The sequence below is a fragment of the Zosterops lateralis genome (assembly GCF_965231275.1).
Source record: "Zosterops lateralis genome assembly, chromosome: 21".
Lineage (NCBI taxonomy): Eukaryota > Metazoa > Chordata > Aves > Passeriformes > Zosteropidae > Zosterops > Zosterops lateralis.
This window is the reverse complement of record NC_139781.1, coordinates 6,554,376-6,576,556: the sequence shown is the minus strand read 5'-3', so window position 1 is coordinate 6,576,556 and position 22,181 is coordinate 6,554,376. Positions and strand designations below refer to the sequence as shown.

The 22,181-nt window shown below is 52.9% G+C and overlaps 1 protein-coding gene across 1 annotated transcript in view; it reads left to right on the top strand.

The window, feature by feature from the left end:
* Positions 1-3,011: 3,011 nt before the first annotated feature.
* LOC310917783 (gamma-aminobutyric acid receptor subunit gamma-4) overlaps positions 3,012-22,181 on the top strand; it is a gene marked incomplete at its 5' end in the record, with an annotated part of 39,526 nt that continues 20,356 nt past the window's right edge. Inside the window, 3 exons of the mRNA XM_083876318.1 lie at positions 3,012-3,067; positions 8,289-8,437; positions 8,623-8,690. Of these exons, the coding sequence (XP_083732444.1) occupies positions 3,012-3,067; positions 8,289-8,437; positions 8,623-8,690 (273 nt within the window). The remainder of the gene's footprint in view (positions 3,068-8,288; positions 8,438-8,622; positions 8,691-22,181) is intronic.

The following is a 22,181-nucleotide window of genomic DNA, read 5'->3' as shown; positions in this document are numbered from 1 at the left end:
CAGCGGCTCTCACCGTGCTCTGTCCTCAGCCATATGACGTGCGGAGTGAGGGAGGAGGGGAAGGCGAGTTCACCTCCATGCAGCCCTTCAGAGCAGTCTGCTGCATGGCCCTGGCACTGCTGCCTGTGAATGCCCTGGCAGCTCCTTGTCCTGGAGTGCCCAGCTCTGCCAGCAGTGCTCTCCAACCTGACCTGTCCCTGCAGAGCCCCGTGGGGTCTGTCTGTGCCTGGGGTCCTCCAGCCCTGCTGCCGGTGCTCCTCCAGCCTTGAGAGACACATATCTGTGTGAGGGAGCTCCTGCAAACACCAGGAGCCTGAGCTCTCTCAGAAATGAGCTCCTCAATACTTTGGGATAATACTTTTCCCCACTCTGATGTAGCCTGGAAGAAGAGCAGCCTCCTGAGGTGAGCAGTGACCAGCCCTTTGCACAGACAAGAGGAGGCAGAGCTTTGCCTCCTGCCCTCCCCTGCTGCTCCAGCCTGAGCCCCAAGCACACCCCCAGAGCAGGAGCAGCACCACACACCCCAAAAAGGGGCTCTGAGAGAGCCCAGAGGGGTTTGGAAAGGGCTGCAGATGTGCCCAGGCTCATCCCTCCCAGAGCACTGCCATCCTTGCAAGGTTTGGAATCCTTGGGCCAGGGCTGGAATTGTCTCCTTGTCTCCCAGAGCTAAATCCTGCAGTGAGGACTGCACTACCAAACCCTCATTTGCTGTGGCAGCTTGGCCCCCCAGGCTCTGAGATCATGAGGACTCTGTAAATAATAGGTTTTATTAGTTTTCCAGTTAAACTGCAATACCAGAAGGGATAAAAAACATCTTGAATAAAACATTGCATCTCCTGTTTAAGTTTCGAATCTCATGACAGTAGACCTCAAAACAAATGTCTCTTCAAAGTGGAAAATAGGGCCTGCTCCTTCCCAAAACATAAGAGCAGGACATTTTGTCCTTCTCAGCATTTGGACTGAGGGTGGTTTTCCTGGTCAGAACCATTCACTGAGAATTTGAAATGGATTTATCCCCAGCTGAGCCTGTGCTGCTGATAAATAAGGTGTTTGCTTGAAAAGCAGTGCCCTTGCTCTCCAACAGCATCAACAGGCTTCATTCTTATTCTTGGTTCCAGGAAAAGACTCGGCACCAGTTACAAAACAAAACCCCTGAAAATAAAGAAGACCAGAGAGGAGAACTGCCTGGAAGCTCCTGCTGCATAAAACTGCCTGGAAGGTGTCCCCAAAACAGCATCATGATTAGGGAATCTGTGATTCCCTAACATCTCCCAGCCCATCTGCACTGCTCCAAGCACAGATCTCTCAGTTCTCCAGCAGCAGAACGGGGCAGTCAAAAGAAATTAGTCCTGTGAATTTCCCCACACACCACTTCACATCCTGCGTCTTGAGGGGGAGCTGAAAGCACATATATGAACCCCTGGATTTCCTGTGGTCTGCTCCTGACCAGAATCCTTGACAGCTACATCTTCCCTGCAGCTATTCCTGCACCTTTCCCAACTTCAGCTTCATCTGGATCCCTGAAGAACTTCTGGAACAATCCAGTGGCTTGCTTTGAAGCTTAAAGAGCTCTTTTCCACCTTCACTGCTGCTTTGATATTCATTATTTACTCTTTTGACATGTGCTTCCTGTAAACTCTGCCATCCAGAGCTGGCTTCTTTGCATGAAGTGAAGGCAACATCATCTGTAGCTGCTTCACTCCAGGGAAATTCCATCTCGGAGCCCTGATGCCTGCAGCTGCCTCTTGTGGCTTTGGGCTGCTCAGATCTCACACTCTTGAGGGGTTAAGGTGGTCATTGCAGACATCAGAAAGGGAGAGAGGCTCAGAAAACCACCCAGATGTGCTGTTACTGCCTGAGTGTGCTCCTGTGGCATCCCCATCGCCCCCGAGACTGGTCCTGGCTGGGAGGAACTGCGGGAACGGGAATCTCTTTACTCTGAGCAGCACCAGGACGCTGCAGGGGGAAAGCAGAGGAGTGATTTGCCCCTGCTCAGGTGGGGAAGGCTGTGACAGGCCCAGCAGTGAGAGGAGAGATAGAAGGGATGGTCCTGCTCCGGTCCAGAGGGGCTGGATGTGCCCTCAGAATCCCCAGAGCTCCGGGAGATGCAGGGCCAGGCCTGTCTGAGGAGCAGCTCCTGCCCCTCAGCCTGTCACTGAACAATAAGGGACAATTACCGGCACCTCGTGCAGATCTAACAAAGTTTATTCGGAGCAGCTCCCACCCCAATCCCCCCCGGAAGGAATCCATCATTGCTCTTTGCCGGCCGGGTGTCGGCAGAGGGAAGAAACACCCCAGATGCAAACCCTGAAATGGCACAGAGCGACAGGCAGGGAGCCCGCAGCCCACCCGGCTCCTCCCCGCACACCCTCCCGCCTGTTTTTTGCGGGACATCCGCCCCAACAGGTGGGAAAGGACCCTCTCTCTTCTCTCCCCGCTGCATCCTCGCTGGCAGCTCATCCCGGCGGGGCCGGCCGCCTTTGCGTAATTTAGCGATAATTACCCACTCTTTCTTTTTTTAGACCAACACCCCAACTGCCGTGCATTGGAACGAGGAAAAAAAAAAAAAAAAAAAAAAGTGGGGGGAGTATTAAGAGAAATCCAACGCCTCGTTAGGCAGAGGGGGAGCGCGAGCTGCTGGCACCACGGAGGATGCTCGCTCCCCGGCGGCGCGGCCCCGGCAGATGCGCGGGCGCCTCTGGGCGCTGCCCCCCGCCGGCGCGGAGCCCCGGGGCTGCGGGGGAGCCCGGCCCCTGCGCGGGGCGGTAGGAGCCGCCGCCGGCCCCTCCCCGCCGCCGCCGCCGCCGCCCGGAGAAGAAGAGATGCCCAAGTTTGCGGAGCGCGGGCGGCGGCGCGGAGCGCGGGCCCGAGCGGGCGGCGGCGGGGCCGGAGCGCGGCGCTGCGGGCGGCGGGGGGAGCCCGGAGCCGCCCCCGGGCCGGCCCCGCGCTGAGCCCCGCCGGGCGGGAGCACGGCCGCCGCCGCCCCCCGGGCCGCCGCTCGCCTCGCAGAGATGCCCGGGACGGTGCTGCTGCTCTGCCTGGCCCTCGGGCCGGTCCTGCGAGCCAGGTGAGTCCCCACCTCACACCCCCCCACGCCGGCCGGACGCCCCCTCCTTGCCTCAGTTTACCCGTCGGGGCGGTGGGATGGGATTAGAGCGGCAGCGCTTCTCCCCACGCCGGCTCCGGCTCCGTGCCCCCGGCTGCTCCTTCCAGCGGGTCCCGTCGCGGCAGCACCGAGTGCCGCCCGCACGTCTCTGCGCCCCGCGCTCCCCTCCGCACCCCGCGCTCCATCCCTCCATCACCCCGCGGGATAATCCCAGGGGCCGAGCCCCCTCCGGGGTGCCCGGAGCAGGAGCAGAGGGACCCGGCACCTCCGGGGAGCTCCATCCGTCACCGGGGCATTTCCACGTGGAGTCGGGGCTGGTGGGAAGGAGCTCGGGTTCCCTTCCTTGCGCTCCATCCCCCGGGCCCCCTGAGCCCCGCGGGGTGTGCAGCCCGGGCTCCTGCCCTGCCCTGCCCTGCCCTGCCCTGCCCTGCCCTGCCCTGCCCTGCCCTGCTCCACAGGTCGTGGCTCTGGGTACCAGCCCGGTGCCCCCAGCGCGCTGGGCGAGGAGCGAGCGGAGGCAGGGGCAGGTGGCAGTGCAGTGATGTTCCCAGGGCCAGCCGTTGGTAGCGCTTTTCTGTAAACAGCGATGAAAGGGCCCACGCACGAGGGGCTTTCAAGTTTTCTTTTTCCTTTTTTTTTTTTTTTTTTCTTACAATTCCTAGCCCTGCTGATGAGTTTAATGGGTGGATGGGGAAAGAACATGTTGTCAGCAGATTGTTACCCCCAGGGCTTGGGGGAAGAGGGATTTTACTGGCTGAAGCTAATTGGCAGAATAAGCCGCCTTAAAGCCGATCAAATCCCATTACAGATGCAGTCAGGGACAGGGAGCATGAATCCTGCTACTGATGGTCTGCCCTGCCAATGCTTCCCGACCCCGGGGGTGGGCACAGAGAACATCCCTGTCATTGTCCTGTGTGGATTGGCCTTCCCAGGGTCGAGGAGCAGGAGCTGCCCCACTGCTCGTGTCCTGACACCCAGCCCCTGCCGTGCCCTGACACAGAAGCTCCCGGGAGGAGATCCATGCGGGTGCATCCATCCCGGGGGCACTGGAGGGCTGAGAGGGGCTGGATCCGTGGTGGTCCCGGTTCCTGTGCCCCGTCTGTGCCCTGCAGTGCATTGCCACCAGCCCTGCATTTGGAGAGAGTGAGTTCTCAGCTGCAAGATCACACGAGGAGCAGTTAAATCTTGTATTCTCATACCCTTGAGCAGGAATGTTCACCCCATAGCTGCCCTGGCCTCTCTTCTGCCCAGTGCCTCAAATCTGCCTCTACCCTGAGCCTGCTTTGCCAGGAGCAGTGGCTGTGGAGGTTTGGGGGTGTGGGCATGATGGAGTGGGAGAGGAATCCTGTGAGAGGAGAAAAAGAACAAGTTATATCAGGGTCTTGCTCTGCATTCACTGCATTTTTCCTGGATGCAGTTGTGGAGGGTGCATCTCCTCTTCCCTGTTCCTCATGGTAGGTGCTGGGGTGAGGAGCTCTGTTTGTGTGAGCAGAGCTCTGTGTGTGAGCTCTTCTCTCAATGCAAGACCCTTCCCCTGGCACTGGAACGGGCTGGCTGCTTTTGTCCAGCTGATCCAGCCCTCCCCAGATGGTTCCCCCAGCACAGAGACTCATTCTCCAGCATTTCCCAGGGCACTGCCTCTGCTGGGACCAGGGCAGCCACTCTGGGCCCTGAAGGCAGGATCCCTGCACAGCATCAACACCCGAGGCTGGGCTTGGCAGGTGGTGCAGAAACTGTGCAGGTTGGACCACTGGGGCTTCATGGGGTGTGTTGTCAGAGTAGGAAGGTATGTGAGATGGGGAGGGGGCAGTCAGAGCCCCCATCTTTAAATCCTCTGCCTGCTTCTAACTCAGAACCATCTGCCTCAACATCCCTGTGCCAACAACCCCTGTGCCTCCAACCCCTGTGCCTACAACCCCTGTGCCTACAACCCCTGTGCCTCCAACCCTGAGAGACACTGGGATGGGTGACTAGAAGGACACATTAACATGTGGTAATTAGAATTGACCCCACAGTGTTTTTCAACCAAGGGAAACAAAACGTTGTTCTTGCATTTGGCTGCTCTCTTTTCCTTGGGAGCAGGGAAGGCTTTCAGCTGTGTTTGCAGCAGGGCTGGATACAGCCTGGGGATCTGCATCTGTGCTGGGAGGTTTCTGCCTCAGGGCCACCAGCAGCTCATGGATAATAGTGTGTGTGCATCCCAGGCCAGCACCAGCAGCTGCCCCACCAGGCAAGGAGCAGCAGTGTCTTCAAGGGCTGGTGGCACATGTTGCTCTTCTCCTGCTCCTCCTGCCAAGGGAACACCTTGTCAGACAGCTGGGGCACTGGGGGAGGCAGCCAGCCACCAGCTCTTGAGGTGACTTTCCCCAGCAGTGTTTTTGGAAGCCTCAGCCAAACAGGTGTCTGCTGGAGTGGAAGGGAATTAGGGAGCTGAGGCACAGCTCTGTCCTGCTGTAATGCCACAGGCTGCCCAGGGAGAATTGTCCAACCTGATCCATTCATGTGAGCACATCCACGAGGACACCTCCCTGCCGTGCCAGCCTCCTGCTCAGGGCACCAGCAGGAGCTGCCATGGCCCCAACTCCTCTGTCAACACCAGGGGTTTCCCTGCAATGCCCCCAGTTCTGTCCTGCTGTCCCCCCCTGCCCACACTGTGGCTGTGTCCCAGCCCCATGGCCCTGCTCTGAGGGGGGTGTTCTCACACCTCAGCAATCAGAGGTGAGGAAACACAGCTCTGCCTTTCCCCCTGGCTGCACAGAGACATATGAGAGCTGGCTGTCCCCTGTCACCAAGCCAGTCACTTTGTGCCTGGAGATGGAGCTGCCAGGCCAGTGAGTGTTCACAGCCCGTTGGGGATCTCTGCAGGTCTGCAGCGTGACATTTCCATTAGCAGCTGGAGGGGGGATGCACATGTCACCTTAATACCTCTCCTCTGCTATAGATCTTCCCTTCTCAGTTTAAAGTGGGGCCACCAAGAAGAGAGACCAGGGAGGAGGCAGTGGCTTGCAGAGGGTGGCATGAGAGTTACACTCCTGACCAGGAAGGGCTGATGTGTGTCTGTGTGTGCACAGGCACTCAGAAAAAGCATATTTTCTCCAGCAAAAGCTGGCTTGCTTATGCTAAGATGGCTTAGTGTGGTTTAGTCGACTGGGATTAGCTGCATTAGCAAAAGCATATTTTTGGTAGTGTCCCTGCATCTGTAATAGGGATGTGACTCCCTGGAAATGCTACCACGAGCCTTGGGGTGTTAATCAGTGACACTAAATGGGGGGAAACCAGAAGACTGAGAGCAGGGCGAGCTCAGCCAGGGTTTGCTCAGCCCCCAAAGTGATATTTCAGACTCTGCTATAGCCTTAAAATTTCTCAGAGGACCAGGAATTTTGGCAGGGCAGGGGGACGTGCAGAGTTCAGTGCCGGCAGGTGACTTCAAGTAAGGCCAAGGGAGCACAGAGAAAAGGTTTCGGTGTGGCCATTCCCACTTTGCCAGAGGCAGCCTCCAGCACCCCGAGCTCTGGCGGCGAGGGGACGCAGTTTGGGGTCACTCTCCCTTGCCCTGAGCCGTGCTGCGAGCACAATGTCCCTCTGTTTGTCAGGAGCAGGGCCAGCCCCCGATTTCATCCCTGTGCCACCATGGGATGGGCTCACTGTGGTCCCCTGTGCAGGGCTCTCTCCTCGCTTAGATTTCAGAGGCAAAGCCACAGCGAGAGTCCAGCGAGAGAGAGAAGAGAGAGAAGAGCGAGCGCTGCTGGGATGGGGAAGCGCATCCTGACAGCGCTGCTTAACACTCCTTCAGCGCGGTTAGAAAGTGCAGAGCAATCAGACAGGAAACAATGAGCTGATGTACCAACACCTAATGCACAGCGGCAGGCAGCCAGCTGCGGGCAGCCCGGCCCTCGGCGGGGGGACATGAGCCCGAGAGATGCTGAGAGTTTTAAAGCTATTCTAAAAGCCAGTTTTGAAAGAGGAGCGTCTGATAAATCGTGTCGATTTAATGGTTTTTAGCTCTTCCTGAGTGGCCTGGCCAGGCTGTGTCTCCCCTGAAGGGGAGGGAGATGCGTGTCCGTGGTGCCTGATGACACCTCGGAGTTGGGAAGTGACAACGCGGTGACATCTCCCACTGTGAGACCCTCCCGTGTCGCCGGAGTAGGTGACACGATGACACGGCAGACGTGCCGGCAGTGGGAGCATCCTCTCCCACATATGGCCGTGTCATCCCGGGGACAGCCCCGTGAATGAGCTGCCCAGAGCGGCGGCAGGTGGTTGGAATCTCCCGGGTTTGACCGTGTGGACCTAATCTAATTAGACGGTTTAGGAAAAGTCCTTTAGGAAAAGGGAGGAGTGCAAAAGGTTTAGAGAGGGCAGATTTGAAAGGCGGTGAGAGAAGCTGTTGCTAAGTGGATCATGGCCAAAGGAGGATGGATAGGAGCTTTCCTTGCCTGCCTTGGAACTGGGAGATTGGGAAGATGGGGCATCTTTAAATGGGAGCTCACGCCACGGGCTGGGGAGGAAGGGCAGAAAATCGGCTGTGGCAGGTCTTGGCCTGGAGGCAGAAGAGTTTTCATAAGGCTTTAATTTCCAGGGATCTGTGCAGGGCAGATGGCTGGGCTCCTGGCACGTCAGACGTGCACGATGCCTGCATGGTAGGTTAGGACCTATTTTCTCTGAAATCCGTTTATTGCTAATGTCTTGCTCCCCAAAACCACTGTTTTGTCACTGTCTGTTTCCTCAGAGGAAGCCTGCTTCAGGTGTCAGCAGCAGGCAGAGCAGTGGAGGTATTTGAGGTTAACAGGCAGCTCTGGCAGCAGGAGCTGCGGGGTGGGATGAGTAGGAAGGCAGGGAAAGCAGGGGCTGGCTCCCACACCTCGGGGATGAGCAGTGTGTCTCCAAAGGGAGCTGAGGAGGAGGTGGAGCACTCCATGTGGAGTGATGATGGAGCACTCCAGTCTTTCCCACTAGTGGCAAGGCCCCTGCATATCTGGTGACCCTGAAGTGAGTAAAGGTGCCAGGTGAGTTGAGTCCTTAGCAGTGTGGCTGGGGAGATCCCTGAGCTCCTCATGCTCTGCCTTTTCGCTGCCCTGCATCCTCCTCCTTTGGTATCTCTGAAAAACAGCTGTGCCCCTGCTGCCAGGGAGTGCCAGAGAGCTGCCACAGCCACGTCCGTGCCCTTGTGTCTCCTCTCCAGGTGTGAGAGCACAGAGGAATACGATTACGATTACCTCAGCATCAATAAAACCTGGGTCCTCACCCCCAAGGCACAGGAGACTGATGCCACACAGATCCTCAACTCGCTGCTCAAGAACTATGACAACAAGCTGAGGCCTGACATTGGCAGTAAGTGTCCCCTGAAGCTCCCTGTGGCCACGGGTGGTCCCCTGGCCTGGCTGTGTCTTGTGTTTTCCATGCTTTGGTGCCTGCTGTCACTAGAGCCACACTCATCCCAGATGTTCCCCTTGTCTTCACCCCTCTGCAAATGCCCCTGGGCCCAGCTGATGGTGCCTGTTTTCCTGTCTTTGCAGTCAAGCCCACGTTCATTGATGTGGATATCTACGTGAACAGCATCGGGCCGGTGTCTGTCATCCAGATGGTGAGTGCTGTGCTGGCTGCAGGGCCACCATGTCCCCTCCCCGGGCCAGGGCTGCCCCAGGCTGTGCTGTGCTGGCTGGACGTGGTGTCAGGGTGGTGTTGGCATGAGAGGTTTCCTTTCCCTTGATGAGAGATGCTCTGCCCTGCTGGGAGCTGGAGAGACCTGAGCACCAGCCCTGGGCAGGAGCAAAGTCCCCAAGTGCCCTGGGGGAGCTCAGCAACCCTTCCCTGCCTGGGGGCTCAGGAGTGGGATGATGCTGCTGCTCTTTGGGCTCTGCTTTGCAGACACTTCTGCCTGCTGGCTTTGCCCTCTCCTCCCTGTGAGGTGTGTGAGCACCAGGATACTCAGGGTGAGGTAGAACAGGGGCAGTGTGTTCCAGGAGGGCTGAGGGAGATACCTGGAGGTGGTTCCAATGGCAGTGTGAAACTTGGGTGAAACTTGAGTGCCCAGGCCTGGCTTGTGGTGCTGAGCAAGGGGAAAGCAGGAGGACCTCTGGTCCAGGGTTTCTTCTTCATAGTGTAGCACCTTAGAGAGCTGGCATCGGGACTGGGATGATTCCTCCTCATGGCTCAGGACCCAGCAGTGCCCAGTTGTACCAAGAGCTGTGAAAACACTCAACAGAGACGCTCTTTGATCCAGAGAGCAACTGTTGACTATTTAATTTTCACAGGAAACTGCCATTATTATTATTATTATTATTTTCCCTGAAAAGTCATCCTTTTCCCCTTTTCTATCAAGGAACAAACCTGGCTGCTGTCAGGTTTTGAAAGGCTTCCCAAGTCTACTGGGCAAGTGAGGTAGAGGGGACAAAGGCAAGGTACAGCCAGGACAATTTGGCTTTTCTTGTTTCTCTCAATGCAAAAAAAAAAAAAAAAAGAGCAGGAGCAAAACCAGCCACATTAAACTGGAAAAAAAAACTTAAAAAAAAAAAAAAAATAGATAAAAAAACAACCAAGTTCCCAGGATGGGCAAGTTATTTTTACTTTCCAAAGTACAAAATCTCCAAGGAACAAACTCCCCCAGGGATGGAGGGATGGTACAGTAGCTGTAGTACCAGTTCCACTCCCAGGAGCACGTTTGGAGCAGCCCTTCTGGCCGGCCAGCACCGAGGATGTGCCCCCAGGCAGCTCCTGCTCACGAGCCACCAGATGGGCACGACCAGGGCACCATCAGGAGGCCCAGCAGGGATGGCCTCGAGGCTCAGAATTTCCTTGCACTGTTCCAGCATGTCCAGTCTCGAGGAGAGGAACCACAGCAGAGCAGTGTGGGTGTCACCCCTGGCTGCCAGCACAAGCCCCTCCAGCCCCTGGGGACGTGTGGCCAAAGTGACACAGGAGCAGCAGGGCAAGGGCTGGGTGTGCTCAGCCCTCCAGGCAGTGCTGTGCCTGCAGAGAGAGCACTGTCATGGTTCTGGCTTCTCTTGCTCTGCCAAGGTCAGGATTAACACATGGAAGATGCAGTTTTTGAGTTCAGACTTAGATGTTTATTGTTTCTTACCTATTTACAGACTCATGAGCTGTGAGCTCTAACTAGCAAGTTAGGAAAAATGAGGTAAAATGTAGAGCTTCTAACTCTTTCCAAGGTGATTTAAGTACTAATCACCCAATGACAAGGTGACACCTCTATTATTTATATTTCTGGCCCAATAATGACCACCCAAGGCCTGCAATGCAAACCTTTCCCACCCAATTACAGAAAACCACCTAAATCCATGAAGAAGAAGGTGAAGAAGAAGGGTTTAGACAATGCCCAACCTCCTCCATGTTGCCCCATACATTACTATATACTAAAATCTCAAATCTAAGTTTTTCACCCTGTGAGATCACACAATTCTGTTCAAACCACACACCCACAACCCCAGTGCTGTCACTCAATTTTGGAAGCCTGTTCCACAGCTTCAGGTCAAATGCAGGGTCAGTGCCTTTTGGCACAGAAAGCCTGAAATTTTCAGCCTCCAGTGTTCCAACAGAACACCAGGGTCATGTTCTGCCTGCTTTTCACTGCACAAGGATATGCCAAGAAACGCCCACAAAACCCAGAGCACATCCTAATCCTCCTCTTTCACTCTCAGCCATTCCCATCTCCCTTTTCCAGCCCTGCTGGAAGCTCTGCTCCCCTCTCTGCCATGGGAGCACTGCAGAACCGTGCAGGGGGGTAGCAACACAGCAGAGAGTGGATTCTAAAATCCAGTCTGCATCCAGAGTTCATCTCTCCTCCCAAACAGGGATACTGCTGCTAGGCTGGTTTCCTAAGAAACACAGCTTATGCCATGGTGATGGGGATGTGAGAACGTACCTACGTCCAGCCCAGGCTTTCAGGATTTGGGATCTGCTGGGCAAACACCAGCCATAAATGGCTGCAGGTACAGGAGCTTCAGGCACATTCAGTAGCTCTGGTATTTTTGGGAAAACAAGATGCCAGCAGTGACAACAGCCACCCCCACAGAGGGGAAAAGCTCTTGTGTGAACTCAGCCCTTACTAGAGACCAGGAAATCGTGTGGGGGAGCTCAACCCATGGGTTTAGCTCTTTCTAGGAGTCAGCAGAAGCTTTTTCTCAGTGAAAGGGGGCTCCACAAGTTGGAATGGCCAGGGTTCTGCTGGGGAAACTGCTGCCATGGGGCTGGTCCACCCATCTGCAGCCTTCCCACCTGAGGAAAGGATTGCTGTCTGTGGGAATGGCACAGCCAGGAGCTGCTCAGGCAGGGAGGAAACTGCTCAGTGTGGACGATTTTGAGGGGTTTTGTCGTATCAGTCACAACTGGCTGTGCTGTCCCTCTGAAGTGCCTTGGGGCTGCCAGTCCAGGGGTCCCTGTGGGGTCCCAGCAATGACCTGTGATTTGAGACACCTCTGTATGACACCCCAAGTAGACTCTCTAGGATCTCTCTCCTTCCTTGTTCCCTTAGGTAACTTCTTAAACTTGAACCTGTGATGCCCTTGAACTTTGAAACCTTTTCCCATGATATTGGGGTGATATTAAAGGCACTGAGGGCAGCTAGACCCAGGTCTCAGAGCCTCAGATTTCTGCTGTGTGTACCCCGTCTGCTTCCCCCTGCTCAAGGGAGAGGTTTCATCCTGCTACGTGGTGTCCTGAAGGAGAAAAGGGCAGTGACAAAGCTGCCACAGTGTCACCTCTAGACTTGGCTGCTTCACCCAGTTGTGTTGTGTTTGTTTTCCTTTCCGTGCTGATGCAGTGAATTAAATCATTCTGTGGGTCGTGCCAGTCCCTGGCAGGCTGGCACCAAACATGTGATGGATGATTTTTGGTGGGGACATGTCATTCCCACCCTGTCCCTGTTGATACAGCTTCTCCCACCCTGAGAACCTCTGCCCTCTCCCAGCTGCCAGGCCCATCCCACATGGCTCATCTTGCCCCTTTCCCACACACAACCTGAGGAAATGCACATTTCCAAGGGAAAGGAGCTAGAATTTGTCTCGGAGCTAGATCCCTCTGGAGCCCACGGTGACATTTCACTCTGCCACAGACAGAGAGGCTTGTGTGGGCTGGAAGGTCCACTGGAGGGGAAATGTCCCATTGATCTCTTTTAGGTGCATTGCCATGACAGCGCCTTACATAAATATTTCCCTCTCACACAGGCTGTGTAGAAGACAAAAACCCAAGTTCTGCTTTTAAAAGACACAGCAGCATTACTGTGGCTGTTAGCTTGGACCACTGTGGCTTATAAATCTGCAGCTGGAGGCTACAGGATGCTGCTGGAGTAGGAGGCTCCAGCTTCAGCAATCTGGTTTAAATTCTGGTCTCCTGTGGTCACCCTGCTCACCCTCAAAGGGTTAATGACTCACTGCTGTCTCCATCCTGCTGGTGCTCTGTCAGGGATTGGAAGCTGGCCGTGCACAGCCACTGCCCAGCCTCCAAATGATAAATCATGTCAGGATGCAAAACTGATTCCGGTCCTTAAAAATGAATAGGTGATTTGAAAATGCCCCGTGCTGGGCGTGAATTCTGCATCTCCCTCATCAATCACTTGTCATAAATAACATTAACATTCAGGAGTCAGCAGAAGGTGGGCAGGTTTGGAGCGGGGAGAAATGTAAAGTGATTTCCTGATATGTTTTGTACACCAGAATGGCAGGCTTGTTTCCCGTTTAGGTGGCAGATTTTATTCTCCCTTCCCTGGGGAAATGACCCTCTGTGCTGTCCAAGCAAAATGTGGAAGTGACCAGAAACAGAGCCAGAAGATGGTTCAGTGATAAGAAGTGGGACAGGGGGAGAAGTGGGACCATCAGGAGCATCAGTGGAGTGAAGACTCCAATCCCTGCACGGACTGAGATTTCCTCCCCAACCCCATGAATTTTGGGTGGGATTGGGGCACTTGGCACTTCTCAGAGAGGTTGGAGGTTGTGTTTACCCCATCAGGGAAGGATGCACTGGGCCATGAGCCCCTCCAGAGCTCTGGCTGTGGCTGAGCACTGCCCAGCAGCCCCTGGAGCACAATGAGTTATCACTTGGACTGCTGCAGCTCTCCAAGCTGTGTGGTGGAGCTGGATGCCCAGTTAGATTCCCACTAATACAGCGTTGGGGTGTCCCTGGATCATCAGAAGCTCAGCCTGGTGCAAAGATCCACCTTCATTCTCCAGGCATGTTTGTGGGAAGAGGTGCCAGCGAGGGCTGGGGCAAGGGAGGAGACTCTGGGTTCAAATTTTTCACTGAGTGGTTGTTTGCTGGAGGGATTTGCTGCTGGTTTTGTTTTGTAATGGCTTTATTGCTATAGATTATAGCTTTAACTGGTGTCAAGGGCACCTAGAGCTCTGGATCACCTTCCTTTAGGGATGCTTAACTCTCAGGAAATGATGCTGTAGAAGTAAAGCGGGTGCCAGCTCTTGGGGCTGAGTGTCTTTCAGCCCTGAGGATGTCCCTGACGTGTCCATGAGGGACAGGATGGCTGAGAGGGGGAGAAGTGCTTCTGTTCTGAGCTCGGGGATGGAGCAAATCTCACCCAGAGCTTCTCAGATTCCTCCCAGAGGCCAAAGCTGAATATCCTTTTCTTCCTTTCTTACACACAACCAGGCGTGAGGCTCGAGGAGCCACAGACAGAGCTGCAGACACTGTGGCAGCCTCCTGGCAAAGGTCAATGGAGACATTCCAGTCATCCAGGGACCTGCCTTGGTTACCTGCCTCAGGTGTCTGGGGTCAGAGGCACTGCAGTGAGGGCTGCTTTGGGTGCTGAGGACTCCTCTCTTTGCTGTGTGTGAGATGTCCTTGTGTGCCAAATTTTGTAGCTGAACAGAATGACAGCCCTTCTGCTGGCGTTGTACACCACCCCAATCTCGTTACCTAATGATAATAAAGATGGGAAGAGTAAAATTGGCCTCCATCATCCACCAGGGGCCAGATTCTGCTGTCTCAGAAGCACCTGTGATTTCCAGCGGGGTTTCTGGGCTCCTATCTCAGTTGTTACAGCAAATTGTTTTCTTATCTCTGCCTGTGAGTGGGGGGCTGGAACCTGAAGAGGGTGATATGTCCAAATGAAAGAGTTGGCTACTCCCCCCCTTTGCCTCTCCAGGAAGGAGATGCTGCACGCCATTAAACTCATAATGCTCTGCTTGGCTACATTAGTTACCATGCAACACACTCACGAAATTGAGGGTGAAGAACATATTTTCCCACATCTGGAGTACTGCAGAAAGCATTTAATAGATTTGCACGTAGGGTGCATTCGTGGAAACGCTGTGGAAAAAAAGGAGGGAGGGAGGGAGGGAGGGAAGAGGGAAATGTTTATTCGTTATCAGCTGATGAATAATTAATTCACAAACATTGTCTTGTTAAATATAAATTAAATCCTCATTTGACACACTTTATAATTTAGAAGTATAAGCCCAGCATGAATGAAGAGAACTCCCCACTGACTCCTTTCATGTAAATCCCGAGGAGGCAGAGAGGGAGGCTTGGCTTTCAAAGTTAAAGCTGACAAGGGGGAGTGCTTGGGGAGGAAGCTGATGCCACAGAGAGAGCTTGGGGATCTCAGGCACTTCATCTTTGCCCGTGGGGAGATGGCTGAGCAGGGCAGGGAGGCAGTGGGTGTCTGCAGAGCCCTTTTTCCAAGGATTGCTGCTGCACACTCTTTGGCTGAGCTGCTGGATCGCGGCTCTGGTGCCTTATCAGAGAGTGCAGCGAGGCAGCAGCTGCTTGAGAAGGGCTCAGCTACCCCAGCAACAGGAACAGAGACCCCCGAGAGGGGAGCAGAGCTCTGCAGGAGCTCAGCACCCTCCTGGATAGCCCCAGGCCAGCTGGAGGCTGGGGAAGCACATCCCACATCCCAAAAAAGTGCTGCGTTGGAAGGCAGCTCATGTGCCAGCCCTGGGTGACTGTCCCGCTGCAAGGCTTGGGTTAATTCCTTCCTTTCTCCCCCGAAAAGACGGGGAAATCGAGCCCAGTAATAATTGTCTGGCTCCGAGGAACACTTAAGTCTTGATTATACTTAGCTTTGGCTGCTTTGGAATAAGTAGGAAGGAAATGAATTGAAAATGGCACACTGTTTGAAATGCTCGGCTGTGTTCCTCTGGAGCACAAGATAAGCCTATAGGTAAAGGAAATTTGCTACCTCCCCCTTCCTTTCCTGATAATAATAGGTTCCAGCAGTTGCACAGCACTTCTCAACTGAAAGGACTTAAAAATCCTTCACAAATCATCTGTCTGGGAGGCAATAGCCCAGATGCACCCACTTTAGGGTGGATTGCAATGCCTAAAGCACGCTGCAGTGCCGTGCCAAGGATTGCAGCTCTCCTTGGCCTTGGTGTGCAGCGAGGGGCTGGTCATCAGCACAAATCTGCTGAGCTTCTGCAGGACAGGGCTAGGCTGGGTTTTGGTCCCCGAGAATTAATTTAAAGTGTTGGGGAATGGGTGCTGCTCACTAACAGCCCCAGTGCTTTTCCTGGCTGTTATTTTCCATGCCCGAGTGATGGCTCGGAGCTGGTGCTGCATTTATCACAAATGTCTTCACAAATGCTCCTGCGGCTTGGAGAGTGCTCACACCTCCTGATTCCTTGATGTTCAGCAGTGGCCAGGGGTCCCTGGTGCTGGTGTTGACACAGCAGTGAGGTCAGCTGTTTTTTCCTCTTTACTTTGAGGGGCAACACATTGCAACATGGGTGTGGACCCTCCCAGAGGACAGCAGGCAGCAGCAGGGACAATCATGGAAGGCTTTTTATTATCTGATTCTAATTAATTTATATACACTTTTTACAGAGGGCCGGGATTGGCCCAAGGAGGTGTCGTGGTTTGAAAGGAAAACGAGTGAGAGGCTCCAAGTCAGAAATACAATTTAACAAGAAGAAAGGTAAAAAGGTAAAAATAAAATAAAATCAATGCAATAACACAAAGGAGCACTGACAGAGTCAGAACACACCCTGAGCAGGGTGGTGGGAGCAGTCCAGGTGAGGGGCTCTTCCTGAAGCAGTGATCCCACAGAAAGGTCTGGCAGCTCTGCTCCTCTGGGAATCCAGTGGCTCAGGGCTGCTTGTCCTGTCCCAAATCCCAGATTCTCTCCAGGTGGGAATGCTTGGCTCCTCCCCCTGGGCATTGGGAGCATCTCCCAATGGGATGAGGAGTCGTGCAGTGGCTCCTTGATGGCCCATTAAACAGAGAGAGCTCCTGGAGGGAGTTCCCTGTGAGTCCTGGGCAAGGCATTGATGAGCCATGAGCAGAAGAGCCCAAAGGAGGGGCCTGGGAAAACACTGCCCCACCTGGTTCCAACAGCTCATGGGGATGGGGATGGAATAAATACTGTGTGCACATCCTACACTACAACCCAGGACAGGAGGTTACAACCTCCTGATTCCATTGGTCACTCTTACTTTCAATCAAGTTCTTCTCCTCTCAGAGAAGAACTATGCAAAACATACAGATAAATTCTAAGAATACACATTGTGAGAATGGTGCTGCAAAGATTCAAACACTTGACAGCAAGAAAATGCAGGGCAACAGTCAGCTACAGGAAGGGCAGCATGAAAAGTTTGTCTTTCCTTATGAAACCACCCCCTCCCAGGCCACTGAGGGAATGCCACCAACCCCGTGTGACTTGTGGGCCAAACCATGGGCTGCAACAAAAGCTCTGAAGAAATAAATAAGTTGCTCCCATCCTAAACATATCCCAAGAGCTCCCGGAATTGTCAAAGTTTGCTTCCAAAACGGAAAAGAGCTGATTTATTCACTATGAATAATTCAGCCAGCTCCTTTTATTATCCAGAACATACACTAATCCCCTCCAGATATTTTCTGTGTGACATCCATGTTGGTATTTTATTTACAGGCTGTGCAGAAAACTCAAGGAGTCTGTTATCAGGGAAGACGAGTGAAAAGCTGGAGGTTTGCATCTGAAATTTGGAGCTAAATAAAACATGAAAATCTGGACAGCGGCCTCCTGGGGGCAGGGAAAGTGCTTTTCCTGGGAGACATTTCTGGAGAGCAAAGCCCTAAAGTTAATTAACATCTGTGGTGGCAGCCTGGTGCTAAAAATGGGAGAATGTGGCTGTACTTAAAGGTTTCTTAAAGTGCAGCATCAGTCCTGGCACACAGGTGCCCACGGCTCGGGCAGCCTCTGGCCCTCGGGCAACGCAGGGATAAATCAACATCCATAATGAAGTAATCGGCTCTTGTAAATTCCTTCACGGATCCCATTTCCGCCCTTCTGCTGGCAGGAATGACTCAATCTCTCATTCATTTTGTGCCAGCCTTTGGAGAAAACTCGCGTTTCTTCAGCTGGGCTGGATGCAGGAGGGGTTTGTTCCCCCTGAACCTTTTGCAGGCAGCCTGGGAAGGATGCAGGAGGGGTTTGTGCACCCTGAACCTTTTGCAGGCAGCCTGGGAAGGATGCAGGAGGGGTTTGTGCACCCTGAACCTTTTGCAGGCAGCTTGGGAAGGATGCAGGAGGGGTTTGTGTGCCCTGAACCTTTTGCAAGCAGCTTGGGAAGGATGCTGCCAGTGGGTGCTTTGCAAGGAGCAGGCTGTACCTGACCTGTGAACATTCATTCCTCACCCTGAGGCACCAAAAAATCTTTCCTACAGTCTGGGGTCACAGCAGCTGCACCTGGTCCCCCTTTTCCAGAGGTTTCTGGTGGCTCCCTGCTTGTTAAAGACCTGTAGTGACACTTTCCAGTGACCAGGGGATGCTCCTTGCTGATAAATCAGTACAGAGAGAAGGAAAATGAGAGGGAGGGATGATAGAGTCAGGGTTTCTTCATGTCTGTGCCCTGGCCGTGCTGGCTGCTGGCTCTCAGTCTGGCAGGGCATTCAAAGAGGTTTTGCTGTCCTCAGTTTTGCAGGGCATTCCATTTGCTGTGTTCCAGAGGCTGTCAGTGGACAGCTGACCCTCCACTCTTCCAGAGTGCTGGCATTGATTATCCCAGACTCGAATGCTGAACTTTACAGCAGGAAATAACTGAGTGGAGAGGCAAAGCAGGGCTGGTCCCACCACCATCATCTGGAGGAGCTGCCCTGTGGATGGACCCCCAGGCTGTGCTCAGGGCCAGGGCAGGAGGGCTGTGTGTGATCCAGGCACTGATCTGTGCTCTGCCCCTCATTACATCGATTCTCCCAAGCCAAAGGGAGAGCGCTGCTGTGTCAAATGTGAAAGATGGATGGACTCTGAGCTGTACCAATAGCTGTCACTCGGTGGGATGAATTATTTTTAAGGCAGAGTTGATTTATCTGAGCTGAAGGGTTTAGATGTCTCTGCAGGAGGGGATGGGATATTTCAGGTGTGTGAGAATCAAGTCAAAGAGCTGGTCAGAGGCCAGGGTTTGAGGCCAAGGTTTCTGGTCTAGGGCAAACAGCAGCATCATAGGAGAGATAGGCTCATTCTCCCCTCCCACTTGGGACAAATAGCCAGGATTTTTCAGCATATCCAAGGAGAAATGGATTCAGGGAGAATCAAAACATTTACACTTAGTTTCATCAGATTGTTTTGATTTGCTCTTCATATGGTGATAAATTCTGTCCTGCATAAGTAAAGCACGAAAATGAGTATTTGGAAATAAACGTCAAAGTGAAGTGCATCAACTAGATAAGGGTAAAAGGAAATATTTTGTTAGCTTACTGAAGAAAAAGAAGTTTCTTGAATGAAATTATAAGGTTGAAGTAATTCATTTTAGGGTTTGACAATTTTAATTTATTTTGAGCAAAACTTCTTTGGTTTTTTTTCCCAGTAGAAATCAGTTCTATTTATTTCCTGCATTCCCAGATGAAGCCATCCTACCATTTCCCTTAAAAGGCTGTTGTGAAATCTGCCTGCTATAAATGTGTGACAAAATGGAGACCATTTCTCAGAATTCAGTGGTTGTGGGTGACCACCATCAATTTGCTTCAAGGACCTCTTCATGCCTCGGTGCTAAAGGCAGAATATTCTGATTACTGCATTCCATCTCCATGCACAGGAAGGGTTTAATTGCCTGTGGTATAAATTGGAGACGAGAAGCCAGGGTGAGCCTCCCTGGGGTTTTGCTTCTCCTCACATCTCCTCCCTGTCCCCACTGCCTTGGTGCCTGTCATAGGAGATGTGATCTTATGGTCTGATGCCTCATTGTCCCATCTGGGTCACTAGAAACTGATGCCTTGGGAAGGCTGAGCTGGAACAGAGACTGGACAGAGCTGGAGAATAAAGTAGATATTTATTGAAAGGCCTTTAGGGATCCACCTTGGGCAGGACAAGAGCCTGACCAGGGCTACACCCAAGGTGGACACAAAATGGTCACAAAAGGGACAAAGGGTCACAAGGTCTCACACTTTGATAAGTTTTGGTCCATTTGCATCTTGAGGTTGAATTGTCCAATTCCAGCTCCAGGCTGTGAGGTCTCATCCTTCTTGTTCCTCCCTTCAGCCCAGCCTTGTTTGTGCTTTTGGGCCTGAAAGTTGTCCTTGGTGTGCAGCAGGAAAAGGATTTGTTTTGTGTCCCTGCTCTGTGCAGAGCTGAGTGACACTGACTGTGAGCTCAGAGCTGCTCCCCTGGGCACCACAGAACCTGAAATACATGAAAACTAAAACTTAAGGCATCAGTCAGTGTGGGCAGGTGGACCCTGCAGCCGTTACACACCAGCACTGCTGACTGCCCCACCAACTCCCATTGCCAGCTTTTCACAGCCCCAGAGGGATCACACTGCCTGCTTGGGGCACTGTGGGTGGGGAAATAAAAGGGCATGATGGCTGGGGACCCAGGATAAGCCTTGTGTGTCCATCTCCACATCCAGAGAGCTTCATGGTGAGGATTTGTGTTCCCTGACCTGCACTTGGCTCCAACCATCTGATCAGCTTTGCTCCACAGGGGAATTGCAGGTGCTGGTAAAGGCTCCCCCCAGGCAGATGCCTGTGGGAGGTGTGAACCAAAACATTTGGGAGTGTGGGTGGGGGAACACCTTGTCTCCATGTGGCTGGGGAACAGGAGAGGTCAGAGCGGGGATTCTCCAAATGTTGGAAGCTTTGTTCCTGACAGTTCCCCTCCATCAGCTTCTCCCTCCCTCCAAATCTGCCACCTGTGATGCCTCCCACAGCAGACTGTGGCCTTGAGTCTGTCGTTCTCCTCCACAGACACCCAGAGCCACCTTATCAGTGTTGTGAGAGTGAGGAGAGGAAGCAGAGCAGCAGGGTAGAGGAGTGGGAAATCTTCAAGGAGTTTGGTTGGTTGTTCCTACAGCCACAGGGGTGAAGTTTAGATGATAACTGGGTGATCTTCATTTGGTTCTTGAAAAGAAACACTGAGAGACCTGTAACACTCAAGATAAACCATTTCCTCCCATGAAAGAAAGGAAACCCTAACCCTGTGAAATGAAAGATCATTTCCTTCCATGATCTGGCATGTCCAGGGATTGCAGCCATAGTTTCTCACATCAATCTGTACCTCATGAGAAGGCACAATGGACCCTGGTTCCTCTCTCTGGATCAGCAAGAGGAGGGATGAAAATTCCTCTCACAAAAAGCCAAAGCCAGGTGCTGGAATTTGGTAAGGAGCAGTTAAAGATGTGCTGTCTCACTCCTGGGAACCTTGGGCTAAGCCAAAGATCCCAAATTTTTTGCTTTCTTTCTGTGTATGATTCTGAGATGTCCAAGATCTGCCGGAGTATTTCTCACACCACTGTATAGAAAACGGAGCCTTTATCTTTTTCACCACTTCCCAAAAGTGTTCCAAAGTCTTTGAGGGGAGCTGGGGAAGGTCAAGTGTGTGAGTCTCAAAGGAGGCATCTACAGTAGGCAGAGAATGTAGAAAAGAGTTGGGAGCTGGAAAAAAAAAAAAAAGCTGGGAATATCGATCCCTCATTTCTGAGGAGAAGCGTTTGCACCCGGCAGGTGCCATGGGAAGTGAGCAGCCCTCAGAGCAGAGCTCAGCAGGTCCTGCTTGCCCAGGGGTGGGGACCTGGCTGCCAAATGACCTCCCTGAGGTGTGGGTGTCTGCCTGGAGAGGAGAATCAGCTGGCCTGGTAACCCTTCTGCAACTGCACTCCGGCTGCTCTGCCCTCCCAGGACCCAACAGAGGGAAATTGTTCTTTTTCTTTAACCTGATTAGCTTCTCCCAGCTGCTTTCCATGGCCTGGTGCTCCCTGGAAATCTCATTAGGGCTGGGCAGTGATTGTGTGGTGGCTTGAAAAGAACTGAGAAAGGAAAAACAAAACGAGGCAGAGAGAAGGAATATCAAGGAACTGGCAGGGCAGGGAGAGAGAGCACAGCAAGGGGGCATGAGAGACAACATGAAACAGATTTCCTTGAAAGAGCTGGTGAGGCAGAGCACCCTGCTCCCATCTCCTCCTTCATCTGGGGCCAGGAGATAACAGGGTCAGGAGCAAGGATCTCTGCAGAGGGCACAAACTGCTCCCTCTTGGTGAAACCAGAACTTTCTCAGATGTTTTGAATGTCCTTTTTTTTTTTTTTCCTTGAGGGTGAGAATTAGACAGTAATTTATACAATTGGTTATTCTCCTGGCCAATGCAGATATTTCCATAACTTGGGTGGTGGTGTTCTGTTGGGAAAGATGGGACAAGAAGAGTTTACAGATATGATTGCCTGGTAAGAAATGCTGGAGATGTAAAACCTGTGAGTGAAATAGAAATGAAGGGCAGCTTTGAGATGTGCTCATGGCAGGCAGGAAGACGGGGATGAGCTGGAGATGGGTGAAGGACAGAAAACAAAAGGACCCAAGGGTGCAGCCCCTCTCCACCCTGCCAAGGCATCAGGGAAAAGGTGGATAAGAAAAGTCTCTTTAGAGTTTAGAATACAGGATGATGTGGTGCTAGAGCAGTTCTCATGGGCTGCATGCAAAGTTTGTAGGTTTTGTATTTTTTGTGCTGGTTGGTCACTGTAAATTAGAATATTCAACACAAAAGGAGATAGAATGGATTGTAATAAGGTCCTCACTCTCTTCTACCTTTCTTACCTCTTACTCTGACCTCTCTCTCGTTCTTACCTCTCTCTTACCCCTCTTAGCTTTTTTACCTCCCTCACCTCATACTCTCTCTCTCTCTCTCTCTTTGGGGTTCTCTCCAGCCCAGGC